The 15,152-nt window shown below is 34.2% G+C and overlaps 1 protein-coding gene across 1 annotated transcript in view; it reads right to left on the reverse strand.

The window, feature by feature from the left end:
* DNAI4 (dynein axonemal intermediate chain 4) overlaps positions 1–15,152 on the reverse strand; it is a 125,470-nt gene that overhangs the window by 12,961 nt on the left and 97,357 nt on the right. The window contains 5 exon segments of the mRNA XM_067726508.1: positions 6,845–6,966; positions 7,257–7,411; positions 9,163–9,314; positions 10,841–10,927; positions 14,680–14,888. Coding sequence (XP_067582609.1) covers positions 6,845–6,966; positions 7,257–7,411; positions 9,163–9,314; positions 10,841–10,927; positions 14,680–14,888 — 725 coding nt within the window.

Genomic DNA, 15,152 nt, shown 5'->3' on the forward strand with positions numbered 1-15,152 from the left:
TAGCATACACCAGAACTTAAGAATGCAATTACTAGGTTATGTTGTATATGTAGTTTAAATTACACAATAAAGTATAATGTTTTTCCCAAAGTAGTACTACCGATTTACATTCAGCAATATATAAAATTTCCCTTTGACACACATTCTCTTCAATAGTTGGTTACATCAGAAATCTTAAATTTTGCCATTCTATTAGGTATAAAATTATTTACACCTAATGGTTTTAAGTTCCATTTATATGGATATTAACAAGGTTGAGCACATTTTTATAAATAAAGAAAAAAGAATGAAAAGAATTGAAAACAGTCTCAGAGACCTCTGGGACAACATTAAACGCACCAACATTCGAATTACAGGGTTCCCAGAAGAAGAGAAAAAGGAAGGGACTGAGAAAATATTTGAAGAGATTATACTTGAAAACTTCCCTAATACGGGAAAGTAAATAGTTAATCAAGTCCAGGAAGCACAGAGAGTCCCATACAGGATAAATCCAAGGAGAAACAAGTCAAGACACATATTAGTCAAACTATCAAAAATTAAATACAAAAAAAAAAATATTAAAATCAGCAAGAGAAAAACAACAAATAACATACAAGGGAATCCCCATAAGGTTAACAGCTGATCTTTCAGCAGAAACTCTGCAAGCCAGAAGGGGGTGGCAGGACATATTTAGAGTGATAAAGGGGAAAAACCTACAACCAAGATTACTCTATCCAGCAAGGATCTCATTCAGATTTGATGGAGAAATTAAAACCTTTACAGACAAGCAAAAGCTGAGAGAGTTCAGCACCACCAAACAAGCTTCACAACAAATGCTAAAGGAACTTCTCTAGGCAGGAAACATGAGAGAAGGAAAAGACCTACAATAACAAACCCAAAACAATTAAGAAAATGGTAATAGGAACATACAGATTGATAACTACCTTAAATGTAAATGGATTAAATGCTCCAACCAAAAAATATAGGATGGCTGAATGGATACAAAAACAAGACCCGTATATATGTTGTCTACAAGAGACCCACTGAGACCTAGGGACACATACAGACTGAAAGTGAGGGGATAAAAAAAGATATTCCATGCAAATGGAAATCAAAAGAAAGCTGGAGTAGCAATTCTCATATCAGACAAAATAGACTTCAAAATAAAGACTATTACAAGAGACAAAGAAGGACATTATGTAATGATCAAGGGATCAATCCAAGAAGAAGATACAACAATTGTAAATATTTATGCACCCAACATAGGAGCACCTCAATACATAAGGCAAATTCTAACAGCCATAAAAGGGGAAATCGACAGTGACACAATCATAGCAGGGGATGTTAACACCCCACTTTCACCAATGGACAGATCATCCAAAATGAAAATAAGTAAAGAAACACAAGCTTTAAATGATACATTAACCAAGATGGACTTAATTGACATTTATAGGATATTCTATCCAAGAAAACAGAATACACTTTCTTCTCAAGTGGTAATTCTCCAGGATAGATCATATCTTGGGACACAAATCAAGCCTTGTAAATTTAAGAAAATTGAAATCATATCAAGCATCTTTTCCAACCACAGTGCTATGAGACTGGATATCAATTACAAGAAAAATTCTGTAAAAAATACAAAAACATGGAGGCTAAAACAATACACTACTAAATAACCAAGAGATCACTTAAAAAATTAAGGAGGAAATCAAAAAATACCTAGAAGCAAATGACAATGAAAACACGACAACCCAAAACCTATGGGATGCAGCAAAAGCAGATCTACGAGGGAAGTTTATAGCAGTACAACCTTATCTCAAGAAACAAGAAACACCTCAAATAAACAACCTAAACTAACACCTAAAGCAATTAGAGAAAGAAGAACAAAAAATCCAAAGTTAGCCAAAGAAAAGAAACCATAAAGATCAGATCAGAAATAAATGAAAAAGAAATGAAGGAAACAATAGCACAGATCAATGAAACTAAAAGCTGGTTCCTTGAGAGGATAAACAAGATTTATAAACCATTAGCCAGACTCATCAAGAAAAAAAGAAAGACCCAAATAAATAGAATTAGAAATTAAAAAGAAGTAACAACTGACACTGCAGAAATACAAAGGATCATGAAAGATTGCTACAACCAACTATATGCCAATAAAATGGACAACCTGGAAGAAATGGACAAATTCTTAGAAAAGCACAACCTTCTGAGACAGAACCAGTAAGAAACAGAAAATATAAACAGATCAATCACAAGCACTGAAATTGAGACTTTGATTAAAAACCTTCCAACAAACAAAAGCCCAGGACCAGATGGCTTCACGGGTGAATTCTATCAAACATTTAGAGAAGAGTTAACACCTATACTTCTCAAACTCTTCCAAAATATAGCAGAGGGAGAAACACACCCAAACTCATTGGACAAGGCCACCATCACCCTGATACCAAAACCAGAAAAATATGTCACAAAGAAAGAAAACTACAGGCCAATATCGCTGATGCAAAAATCCTCAATAAAATACTAGCAAAGAGAATCCAAGAGCACATTAAAAGGATCATACACCATGATCAAGTGGGGTTTATCCCAGGAATGTAAGGATTCTTCAGTATATGCAAATCCATCAACGTGATACACCATATAAACAAATCGAAGGGGAAAAACATATGATCATCTCAATAGATGCAGAAAAAGCTTTCAACAAAATTCAACACCCATTTATGATAAAAACCCTCCAGAAAGTAGGCATAGAGGGAATTTACCTCAACATAATAAAGGCCATATATGACAAACCCACAGCCAACATCATCCTCAATGGTGAAAAACTGAAAGCATTTCCACTAGGATCAGGAACAAGACAAGGTTGCCCACTCTCACCACTATTATTCAACATAGTTTTGGAAGTTTTAGCCACAGCAATCAGAGAAGGAAAAGAAATAAAAGGAATCCAAATCAGAAAAGAAGAAGTAAAGCAGTCACTGTTTGCAGATGACATGAAACTATACATAGAGAATCCTAAAGATGCTACCAGAAAACTACTAGAGCTAATCAATGAATTTGGTAAAGTAGCAGGATACAAAATTAATGCACAGAAATCTCTGGCATTCCTATACACTAATGATGAAAAATCTGAAAGTGAAATTAAGAAAACACTTCCATTTACCATTGCAACACAAAGAATAAAATACCTAGGAATAAACCTACCTAAGGAGACAAAAGACCTGTATGCAGAAAATTATAACACACTGATGAAAGAAATTAAAGATGATACAAATAGATGGAGAGTTATACCATGTTCTTGGATTGGAAGAATCAACATTGTGAAAATGACTATACTACCCAAAGCAATCTACAGATTCAATACAATCCCTATCAAACTACCAATCGCATTTTTCACAACAAGAACAGAAAATTTCACAATTTGTATGGAAACACAAATGACCCTGAACAGCCAAAGCAATCTTGAGAAAGAAAAACGGAGCTGGAGGAATCAGGCTCCCTGACTTCAGACTATACTACAAAGCTACAGTAATCAAGACAGTATGGTACTGGCACAAAAAAAAATACAGATCAATGGAACAGGATAGAAACACCAGAGATAAACCCACGCACCTATGTTCACCTTATTTTTGATAAAGAAGGCAAGAATATACAGTGGTAAACGACAGCCTCTTCAATAAATGGCCCTGGGAAAACTGGAGAGCTACATGTAAAAGAATGAAATTAGAACACTACCTAACACCATACACAAAAATAAACTCAAAATGGATTAAAGACCTAAATGTAAGGCCAGATACTATCAGGAAAACATAGGCAAACACTCTATGACATAAATCACAGCAAGATCCTTTTTGACCCACCTCCTAGAGAAACAGAAATAAAAACAAAAATAAACAAATGGGACCTAATGAAACTTAAAAGCTTCTGCACAGCAAAGGAAACCATAAACAAGACTAAAAGACAACCCTCAGAATGGGAGAAAATATTTGCAAATGAAGCAACTGACAAAGGATTAATCTCCAAATTTACAAGCAGCTCATGCAGCTCAGTATCAAAAAAACAAACAACCCAATTCAAAAATGGGCAGAAGACCTAAATAGACATTTCTCCAAAGAAGATATACAGATTGCCAACAAACACATGAAAGAATGCTCAACATCATTAATCATTAGAGAAATGCAAATCGAAACTACAATGAGATATCATTTCACACAGGTCAGAATGGCCATCATCAAAAAATCTAGAAACAATAAATGCTGGAAAGGGTGTGGAGAAAAGGGAACCCTCTTGCACTGTTGGTGGGAATGTAAATTGATACAGCCACTATGGAGAACAGTATGGAGGTTCCTTAAAAAACTAAAAGTAGAACTACCATACAACCCAGCAATCCCACTACTGGGCATATACCCTGAGGAAAACATAATTCAAAAAGAGTCATGTACCACAATGTTCATTGCAGCTCTATTTACAATAGCTAGGACATGGAAGCAACCTAAGTGTCCATCAACAGATGAATGGATAAAGATGTGGCACATATATACAATGGAATATTACTCAGCCATAAAAAATAAATGAAATTGAGTTATTTGTAGTGAGATGGATGGACCTAGAGTCTGTCTTATAGAGTGAAGTAAGTCAGAAAGAGGAAAACAAATACCATATGCTAACACACATATATGGAATCTAAAAAAAAAAAAAAGGTCATGAAGAACCTAGGGGCAAGACGGGAATAAAGACGCAGACCTACTAGAGAATGGACTTGAGGACATGGCGAGCGGGAAGGGTAAGCTGGGACAAAGTGAGAGAGTGGCATAGACATATATACACTACCAAATGTAAAATAGATAGGTAGTGGGAAGCAGCCGCATAGCACAGGGAGATCAGCTCGGTGCTTTGTGACCACATAGAGGGGTGGGATAGGGAGGGTGGGAGGGAGGGAGATGAAAGAGGGAAGAGATATGGGGACATCTGTATATGTATAACTGATTTACCTTGTTATAAAGCAGAAAGTAACACACCATTGTAAAGCAATTATACTCCAATAAAGATGTTAAAAAAATTTTTTTAAGTAAGTAAATAAATAAATATGGTGTAAACATCACAATTAAAAGGCTGAGATTGTAAGATTGGATAAAAAAGCAAGACAACTATATGCTACCTAAAAGAAACATACCAAATATAAAGACACAAATAGGTTAAATGTAAAGGATGGGAAATGATAAACCATGATAATACTAGTTAAAAGAAAGCTGGAGTAGCTACATTAATATCAGACTAAATAGATTTCAGAATAAAGAATGTTACCAGTTATAAATAAGGCCATTTTATAATGATAAGGGAGTTGATTAATCGAGAGAATGTGACAATCCTAAACACTTATGCACTTAAAACAAAGCTTCAAGATACATAAAACAAAAACCGATAGAATTTCAAGGAAAAAAAGAAAAATTCACAATTATTGTCAGAGACTTCAATCTCTTTCTCTCAATGACTGATGGAAGAAATCGGCAGAAAATCAGCAAGGATATAGTAAACTTGAACAACACCATCAACCCAGTTAAACTGATTGACATCCACAGAACATTCCACCCAACAGTAGCAGAATATACACTTTTCTCAAGTGCATAGGGAACATTTACAAGTAAAAATCACATTCTGGGCTTTAAAACAAATTTCAATAAATTCAAAAAGATTCAGCTTATAAAAAGTTTGTTCTTTGATCATGATAGGATTGAATTAGAAATCAACAGCAAGATCCTTGGAAAAGCCCCAAATATTTGGAAACTAAATTACATGCTTCTAAATAACACATCAATCAAATAAGAAATCAAAGGAGCACTATTGATGTTTTGGGCCAGCTAGTTCTTTGTTTGGGTCAGGGGAGGACAGTGGCTGTCTTGTGCATTGTAACGTATTTAGTGGCATCCCTGACCTCTGCCTACTAGATGCCAATAGCACTCCTCCCCACATCCCACCCCCCAGAGCTGCAACAACCAAAAATATCTCAAGACATTGTGAAATGTCCCTGATGGGAAACTACTCCCCTCCCTGCCCACATTGAGAACCACTGCTCTAGAGTCAAGGTGAAAAGGAGATTACAGGAATTTGAGAATGAATGCAGTTAGAATATGACTGCAGTAATAAAAGTGAAATGTAATAAAGGCCTGAACCACATTAGCAGTAGTAGACTTGGACTAGAAGGAGTGGGACAATCTTACTTAAATATCATTTGGGTAATAGGGTAGAATAGAGTAAGAGCTCAAGTTTTGGCTTAAATAAGTAGGTGGATGATGGTGTCACTAAAGAGATAATCATATTACATATCAGAAAATATATAGGATATGTGTTTTTGCAAGTCTGTCATAGTGGCTGAATTTCTGATTCCAAAGGACCTCTGGATAAAAAGAATTAGAAAAGTAGAACTTTACTAAGAGTGCTCTGACTTGACTTTGGTCTTGACAAACATGATCTTAAGTGGTCTTCCTGATCCCCAGAATCATGAGTCACCACTCACATTGAGATATGGAGGACTATAGAGTGGATTTGGTTTCTATAAGTATGATAGAGCAGCAGAGCACCAAAGAGAGGCAAGGAGGGGCATTCAAGTTAAACATGGAGCTGTAAAGATAGTTCCATAGTTGCTCAGAAATACAGACCTTTCCTCCAGAAAGCAGAAAAAGGACAGCCAACTGGAATGTGCCATTCTACCTTAGGCTGACACCTATGATACTTATGTGTGTGACTTTTTTATTTACAAGGCGCAATATTTATTAACATGCTGACATTTTGTCTTGATTTATATCTTAATACACTTCAATTATCAGCAGTTGTTATATGCAATAGTAAATAACAGATTGAAATAATTTACCTTGGGGTGAAAAGCAAAGCACATTCCAGGAGCCTGTCGAGATATCAAAGCTTCACCTTTCTTTTCTTTTTCCCCTCCTTTTTTGCTGCTGCTAGCAGTAGTTCTCCTCAAACGCATCAAATCTTTATTTAAAGAAAAAATACATATATTATGTACCACAGGAAATAATAATGTAGTTATGTCCCTTCTGCAAAGAATATGATTTCTGCCATCCTTTGCAGGTCATTAGGTTAAAATTAGCAAATACCAGAGCTAGATGCTTAGAAAAACAATGACCAAGCCCAGTTTTTTTTTCTTATTTAGCCAAACCTAAATTTGTCACCTCTTACACATAGTTCACTAGGAATTTTTAAATCAGCACTAACAAGAGAAAGATAATTTGGTGTCTGTGTGTGTATTTATTTATTTTTACCATGACAGTCCAGTCCTTTCCGTATAACCCATTTGGAGATCCTTCCATCTGCTGATATAGAAACTAGCATTTCTCTTTTATCACCTGCTGTCCCTCGATCTTGTTCTATCCACTGTAGTTGCCATACAGGTCCCAAATGTTTTTGAGGTGATTCGCTAAAACAGGGAAAAGCATGAAATATAAAATAGTTATAATAATTTTAAAATTCTTGGGGTATAAGCGACTTAGAGTATAAGTGATAAGGACAGCTCCCTAGAGCATCATGACCTACTCATGGAATGATATTTTTGTTGTTCAAAATTGGACTTTTACTTTAAGTATTTTGAAAAACAGGAAAAAAAATCACTTTGCTAATATTCACTGGTGTTTTTCTCATTTCTTACAAAAGGAAAATTTTATTGCCTTTAGTTATATTAGCTATCATATCAGGGATACAAAAGCAAACATTTTCTTTTTTTAGAATCTACTTCTCTTACTCTATTCATTTACTTTTTCCTAGTTGTGTAAGTTTAATTTATTTTAGACACATTGAATATTATTATCTCCATCTTTATAAGGATATTTTTCATAGCTTAAATGAGTAAGTCATTTAAGTCTTATTCAAGTAAATAGTTACCTCACCCTTCTTCCTATGTTTCAGGATTGCCCACTGGCTTGATTCTCTCTAGGGCTGAGATTTAAAAGTTTTATGATGAATTATAATCACTTCTCAGATTACTGGCTGCCTTCCTGTCAGATTAATGGGTTGCTTTGTTCCTAGTACTGACTCCCTTGATTTTTTATGCAAACTCTCCAAATCAGTAGTTCTGAATTTTTTAAAGTCTATATATCTTTGATTATTTGGTAAAAGTTATGGACCCTCTTCCCAGAAACAAGCACAAAGGCTCACGCTTACAAAACTATGTAAATAATTTCAAAATTAAGCTAAAGAACACCTGCTTTAATGCCTATTTCCAGTTATTGTGAAGTTTATGCAAACACTAATATAAATATACCGCCTCATTTTGCTCCACTGGTATCTGGTTTATTATAAAAACCTAAGATATCTTTCAATATCTTTAACATTTTATTTTCTCAATATGTCTCATTCATTCATTCTTAATCAAACACTTACTGTAATCCTGTTATATGCCTGATATTATGTGACATACTGAGGATACAAAGGTAAGGAAGACATAATCCTTGCCCTCAGAGCTTACAGCCTCCTCAGGGAGATATATATGTAAATAATTTATACAAAGCACAATAAAGGCTACAATAAACTTATGTATTGGATGCACAAAAGAAAAGAATGGGCAGGTTTCCTGGAAGAGGTGACACGGAAGCAATAAAGGATACAACTTTCATTTATAAGGTGAATAAGTTCTGGAAATCTAATGTACAGCATGGTGATGATAGTTAATAATACTGTATTGCATACTTGAAATTTGCTAAGAGAGTAGATCTTAAGTGTCCTCACCACTCACACATAAAATGGTAATTATGTGAGGTTATGGTTGTGTTAATTAATTTGACTGTGGTAATCATTTCACAATGTATACATATATTAAATCACTACACTGTATGCCTTTAAAAATTATGTCATACAATCTAAATATATACAATTTTTATTTGTCAATTATACCTCAATAAAGCTGGAGATATTTAAAATTTTTGAAAAGAATAAACCGTCAAGCCAAAGGAAGTTTGTTGGTGAAGAGGCAGAGAGGATGATAAGGAGATATTAGGGCAGAGCATTCCAGCTGGAGAGACATTATGAGGAATTATTAAATGCTTGAAGGATAATGGTATTACTCTCAATAACAATATAAACATTCACTCAAAACTAAATAACATTAGAGTAATTTTTTCCTTCTCCCTAAAAAAAGCACATGGTTTATGTTTATCTAATTCTTGGGATTCTCACCTACTATCCAGAACTGGAATGTTACTGTTGCTCTGTACATTATAAATCGCAATAGTGCCATTGTGATAGCCAACTGCTAAAAGGTTAGGTGCTCCAATTGAAAAATCCACAGCAGTAACGCCATATGGACTCTGATAAGTACGTTCTGGCCACTGAATAAAAAAGAAATTATATTACATTTTAACCTTGGTTTTGTAGACCACAGTAAGGTGGGTATGATGGTGGCTGAAGACTAGGCTGGTGGCAGAAGACTAGGCTGGTGGCAGTGGGGATATGAGGAGAGTTAGTCTGCATTCAGTTACTCATTTCTTCCTAACTTCCTGTATACATGAGAATAAAACTTCAATTGGCCATTTCCTTTATTTTGATGAATCCTCAGAGCTCAGTAGTTTTAAGAAATACAGCACGTGGTTTCTACAGTAATTATCATTTTGGGTAATCCTCCAGCAGGATTTGTATGATCATCACAAGTCACTGTCTTAAAGATACAAATAATGGACACCAAATAAATTATCCTGCATATATTCCTATCCTCCAGTATCTGTTTCAGATGCTTGTATTATCTAATCATTCTAAACAAGGATAGAGGAGGTTCCAAAACTCTCTAAGTTACTCTTTTCTACAACTCTGTCAAGATTTTTATTGTTTTGTTTTGTTTTAATGTCTAATCCAACTCCTTTCTGGTTTCTAACAACCTACATGGAAGAGAAGATAACCTGCTGATGATGAATCCTATGTCAACCCTTCCACACGTTTAAAATTGCTTCTTCCTTTCTTTTAGGCTATATACACCCAGCTTCCTAACAGATGGGGGATTATTTATAAAAACTCTAATCATTTTTATATGCTCTTCTGATCCTTTTCTAAGTTTTCCACTTTACGTTTCAGTTGTGACTTAAAACTAAAGCTGTAGAGTAACAGGTTGACTAGGGCTGTTTAACAAAAAGCATAACTGATTCTTGTTCATTCTCTTTGAAAAATTCATGGCAGTAAGAGAGCTATATTAATCTATTTTCTATCTATCAAGGAGAGCAGAAATATATTTTATAAAGTGATAAGGAGTTATTTATATATTGAGAAACAACCCAGTAGTAAATGAAACTTAATTTTTAAAGAATTTTTATTTGCAAATATATTCTTCTTTATAACAGGCAGTGATAAACAATAATGGTTCAGCCCTAGATCATCATATCTAACAGCACATAGTAGATGTTCAATAAATATTTATTAAATGAATTTACCTTAACCAATAAAGTGTAAGAACAAATTTTTGTTGTTGTTGTTTTTTGTTTTTGTTTTTTGGGGGTTTTTTTTGGCGGTACACGGGCCTCTCACTGTTGTGGCCTCTCCCGTTGCGGAGTACAGGCTCCGGACTTGCAGGCTCAGCAGCCATGGCTCACGGGCCCAGCCGCTCCGCGGCATGTGGGATCTTCCCAGACCGGGGCACGAACGCGTGTCCCCTGCATCGGCAGGCGGACTCTCAACCACTGCGCCATCAGGGAAGCCCAAGAACAAATTTTAATTGTTTTACTGTTATAGATTTAAACCAAAGAAAGTAAAGTCTTGCTTGGTAAAACTTTCTTGAGTTTGTTTAATGATCACATAAAACTAACTACTTTATGAGAATTATGTGAACATTTAATTAAATAAAAATAGGTCTTATTCCTGTTTTAGTTACCATGGGATTCTTTATTGACCAGCAGCAAGCCAATCCTCTTTTTTGCTCCTTAAATCCAAAGTGCCCATAGCCAACAGCCAAAAGGTCCTAAAAAACAGAAAAATTAAAAATAGAGAAGACAGCATAAAAATATCAGCAAATGTATAAAGATGCATATTAATGAACTGTGTTAAAATAGTGATGATATTTCAATTGAGGTTAAAAAATACCAATATACCAACTATTTTCACTCTACATTTCCATCTTCATAAGCAAAATAATAGTAAAAATAACCACATTTTTTAGGCTGAAGAATAAACACACAAAAAAACAATTGCTGAAAAGCTATTTTACATATTGAGATAATCTTCAAAAATTGTATTATTGCATTATAGTGTCTTATGGGTTTTTAATAATGACCTAATAATTTCAAATGTAAAATAAAAGACATTTATTTTTAAAGGGAGGTGCCATGGACTGAATTGTGTCTCCTCCCTTAAAAGTGATATGCTGAAGTCCTAACACCTAATAACATGTGATTATATTTGGAAATAGGGCACTTAGGAGGTTATTAAGGTTAAATGAAGTCATAAGGGTGGGGTCCTAATCTGATAGGATTGGGTTCCTTACAAAAAGAGGAAGAGACACAAGAGCTCTTTCTCTCCACCATGCAAGGATACAGCCAAGCCAGGAAGAAAGCCTTCCCCTGCAACCAAATTCATCTGGCACCTTTATCCTGGGCTTCCCAGCCTCCAGAACTGTAATAAATAAATTTCTGTTGTATAAGCCATCCAGTCTATGGTATTTTCTTATGGCAGCTCGAGCTGATTATAATATAGCAGGTCATTTCCAGAAGTGCTTATACAGATGACCCTTGAACAACACAGGTTTGAACTGTGCAGGTCCACTTATACATGGATTCTTTTAAATAAATACATTGAAATTTTTTTAGAGATTTGAGATAATTTGAAAATTTCACAAACTGTATAACCTAGAAATATCAAAAAAATTAAGATTTGTCATGAATGCATAAAATATATGTAGATAGTAGTCTATCCTCATATAGGCATAAGTGATATTCAGTATAAAATTAATAATATGTGAGTTTTCTTACTGTTTTATAGCTTTGCTTTCAAAGAACTACATTACCATACAGTATGCCTCTCTCTCATAATTGGAGAAACTGCATATCAGCCTATCATCACAGATAAGTAGGTTTTTTTTTTTTAATGTAACAGTGTTTCCAATATTGTATTATGAGTATGACTGTAATACTGTATGTCATAAAAACTTTATAGTAATTCACTCATTAGTTTATAGGCTAGGCTATACTGAAGCAATCATATCAATTACACTAGGCTACCATAAAGCAATCATATTGCTGCTTCTTCATTATCAATGCATAAATCATTATACCTGTAAATAAATATGAATTTATTTTTCACATGATATTTTCATTTTTGATGTCTGGTGTTAGTAATACATGTAACATCAACAGTGTTTTGTATCATATAAGACAGTATTGATGCAGGTACTGACAGAGTATTCATCTGTTAAACAGATGACATAAGCTTAACGGTATTGATAAATACAGTACTATAAATGTATTTTCTCTGATGATTTCCTTAATAACATTTTCTTTTCTCTAGCTTACTTTATTGTAAGAATACAGTATATAATACATATCACACACAAGATATGTGTTAATTGACTATGTTATTGGCAAGGCTTCCAGTCAACTACTATAGGCATTAGTAGTTAAGTTTTGGGGGAGTCAAAAGTTATACTTGGATTTTCATTTGCATGGGGGGTTGGCATCCCAACCCCCTTGTTGTTCAAGATCAACTGTATAAGGATGTATGGACAAAAGTTTAATGATCGACCACACCCTGTCTCTTCTCTGTAATCAGAAATATTACAAACACAGTCCTGTCACCACCTTACCTTCAAGCCAACATCGTGTCTCCACAATTCCCTCTGCCTTAAAATACTCTTCACCACTACCCTTTTTATCTTGACATTGACAAACTCCTATTCATCTCTTCTAGACTCAGCATAGGCGTCACTTCCTCTAAGAAGCATTCACAAGCCTCTCTTATATGTTCCCACAGCATTATTTATTTTCTTTATTAAAGCACATAGGAAAGTATTATATGGTCAGTATCTATGTGTGACTAAATTACTACTATATCTCCAGTGCTTTAACAGAGTTCCTGGCACAGAGTTAATGTTCAATAAATATTTGTAGAATGAATTAATAAATATGATAGATGGCACCCGTCATATATTTTTTAGCTTCATTCAAAATTAATCTTATTCTCAATAGCAATAATAATGTTTAAATGCTAGTATATCCAGTTTCTTAAAATGATTCATCTGTCCTTATTACATGGTTATTATTGATTTATTAAATTTCACTTATCTACAAGATGTTCCCAAATAGTTTTATAAAGACAAATCCATACTAAAAGTATTCTATTTTATTCAAAAATAATATATATAATTTAAGAATTGTGTAATTTAGGTTTCAACAAAAATGATTTTTTTAGGTTTTTTTAGCATTAATTTTTTTATTGAGGTATAATTGACATACATTATATTAGTTTCATGTGTACAACATAATGATTCAATATTTGTATATATTGTGAAATGATCACCACAAAAAGTCTAGTTAATATGCATCACTATACATAGTTACAGAATTTTTTTCTTGTGATGAGAACTTTTAAGATCTACTGTCTTATCAACTCTTAAATATGCAATGCAGTATTATTAACTATAGTCACCATGCTGCACATTACAGCATGAATTATTTATTTTATAACTGGAAGTTTGTACCTTTTGACTCCATTCACCCATTTAATAGCCATAACAACTATCATGCTTGCGCACAGTACCTTATAAGGTGTAGCAATAAAATAATAAGGCTAATTCTTAAAACATGGATAATACAAGACAATTTAAACAAATTAGTTTTGACCATTTTAAAAATACACCAAATATTTATTCCAAAGATACTGCCATTACACAAAAGATTTTGAAATTACTAGTGGAGAATCATGTCTTCAGAATGAGTTTATAAACCACAGGAAAAAATAAGTCTCATTACTCTATAATCATCTCTTTTTGACAAACAAACATACCATTCTCCCACTTGATGATTCATCTAATTCTCCTCAGGATGATTCTTAGCCGTGCAGTAGTTAAAAGCAAGAACTCTGGAGCCAGATGTCTGGGTTTGAATTCTGTTTCACTTACTGGTTATATAACTTTGGGCAAGTTATTTATCCTTTCTGTGCTTCAGTTTCCTCATCAACATAATGAGGAAAATAGTAGAGTTGTGATAATACAAGTAAAACATTTACAATAGTGTCTGGTACATAGTAGGTGCTGTTTTAAGTATTTGCTGCTATTAGTAGTTATAGCATTTTAAGGAATCTCAAAATTATTTTGCACATGTTCAGGGTCACTGGATTAAGTATATACTTCCAAATATGATTACTTTAAAGAGAATACAAATTTGGGCACATGAGTTTGGTACCATGTTAAACTAAATAAATATATACTATCTTCTTGTTCACTTAATATCTCATGTGGATTCAGAGAATGCCATGTCCCAAGTACATCTCCTAAAATAAAAATGGTGACATTTTCATATTAAAGGAGAAAACCATCATTTTGTAACTGTTTTCATTTTCCCCTTTTAAAAACATAAACTTGTTTTTAGAGGAATTTTAAAACTAGGGGTTATGTCCATTTAAAGCCCTTGCCTAATAGCTGAGAAAAAAAAGTTTTTATTAGTACTTGACAAGTGCCCTTAAATGCTAGAGACAGAATTACTAAAATGTTTGATAACTTACTGGATTTTTTTTATTCCAGGCAAGGCTGCTCACATTAAGGCCTTTGGTTAAGTCACAGGAAAAGGACCAAAGTCGTTCCAAATTGGCTGGTATTGTTGATTGTTCTGAACCTACTTCTGTTTCTTCTTCCTCTTCCTTCTTAGCCTCTTCTTTTACCTCTTCAAGTTTTTCACCTACTAAAAAGTCTTCAGGTTCTTCAGGTTCTGGTTCTAAAATTAAGTCAAATTAAAAAGAAGATCATTGTGCTCTATACCTACAGGAATCTACCAAAGTCTCCAAAGGGCATCTCTATCTACCACTGACACTTCAGCCATCATTGGATCTGCTGGGTCATATGGCCCAAGGGACTGGGTACCCTGAATAGCTGCCTGAGCCTGTTACAGAATCTTCTGTCATTCTAGGCCCCACTCAAAGCTATTGGTTTTTCAGACCACTCAGTAAATGGACCAGAGGACTCATCCAAATGAGGAATA

The sequence above is a fragment of the Pseudorca crassidens genome, chromosome 2, assembly GCF_039906515.1.
Source record: "Pseudorca crassidens isolate mPseCra1 chromosome 2, mPseCra1.hap1, whole genome shotgun sequence".
Classification (NCBI taxonomy): Eukaryota; Metazoa; Chordata; class Mammalia; order Artiodactyla; family Delphinidae; genus Pseudorca; species Pseudorca crassidens.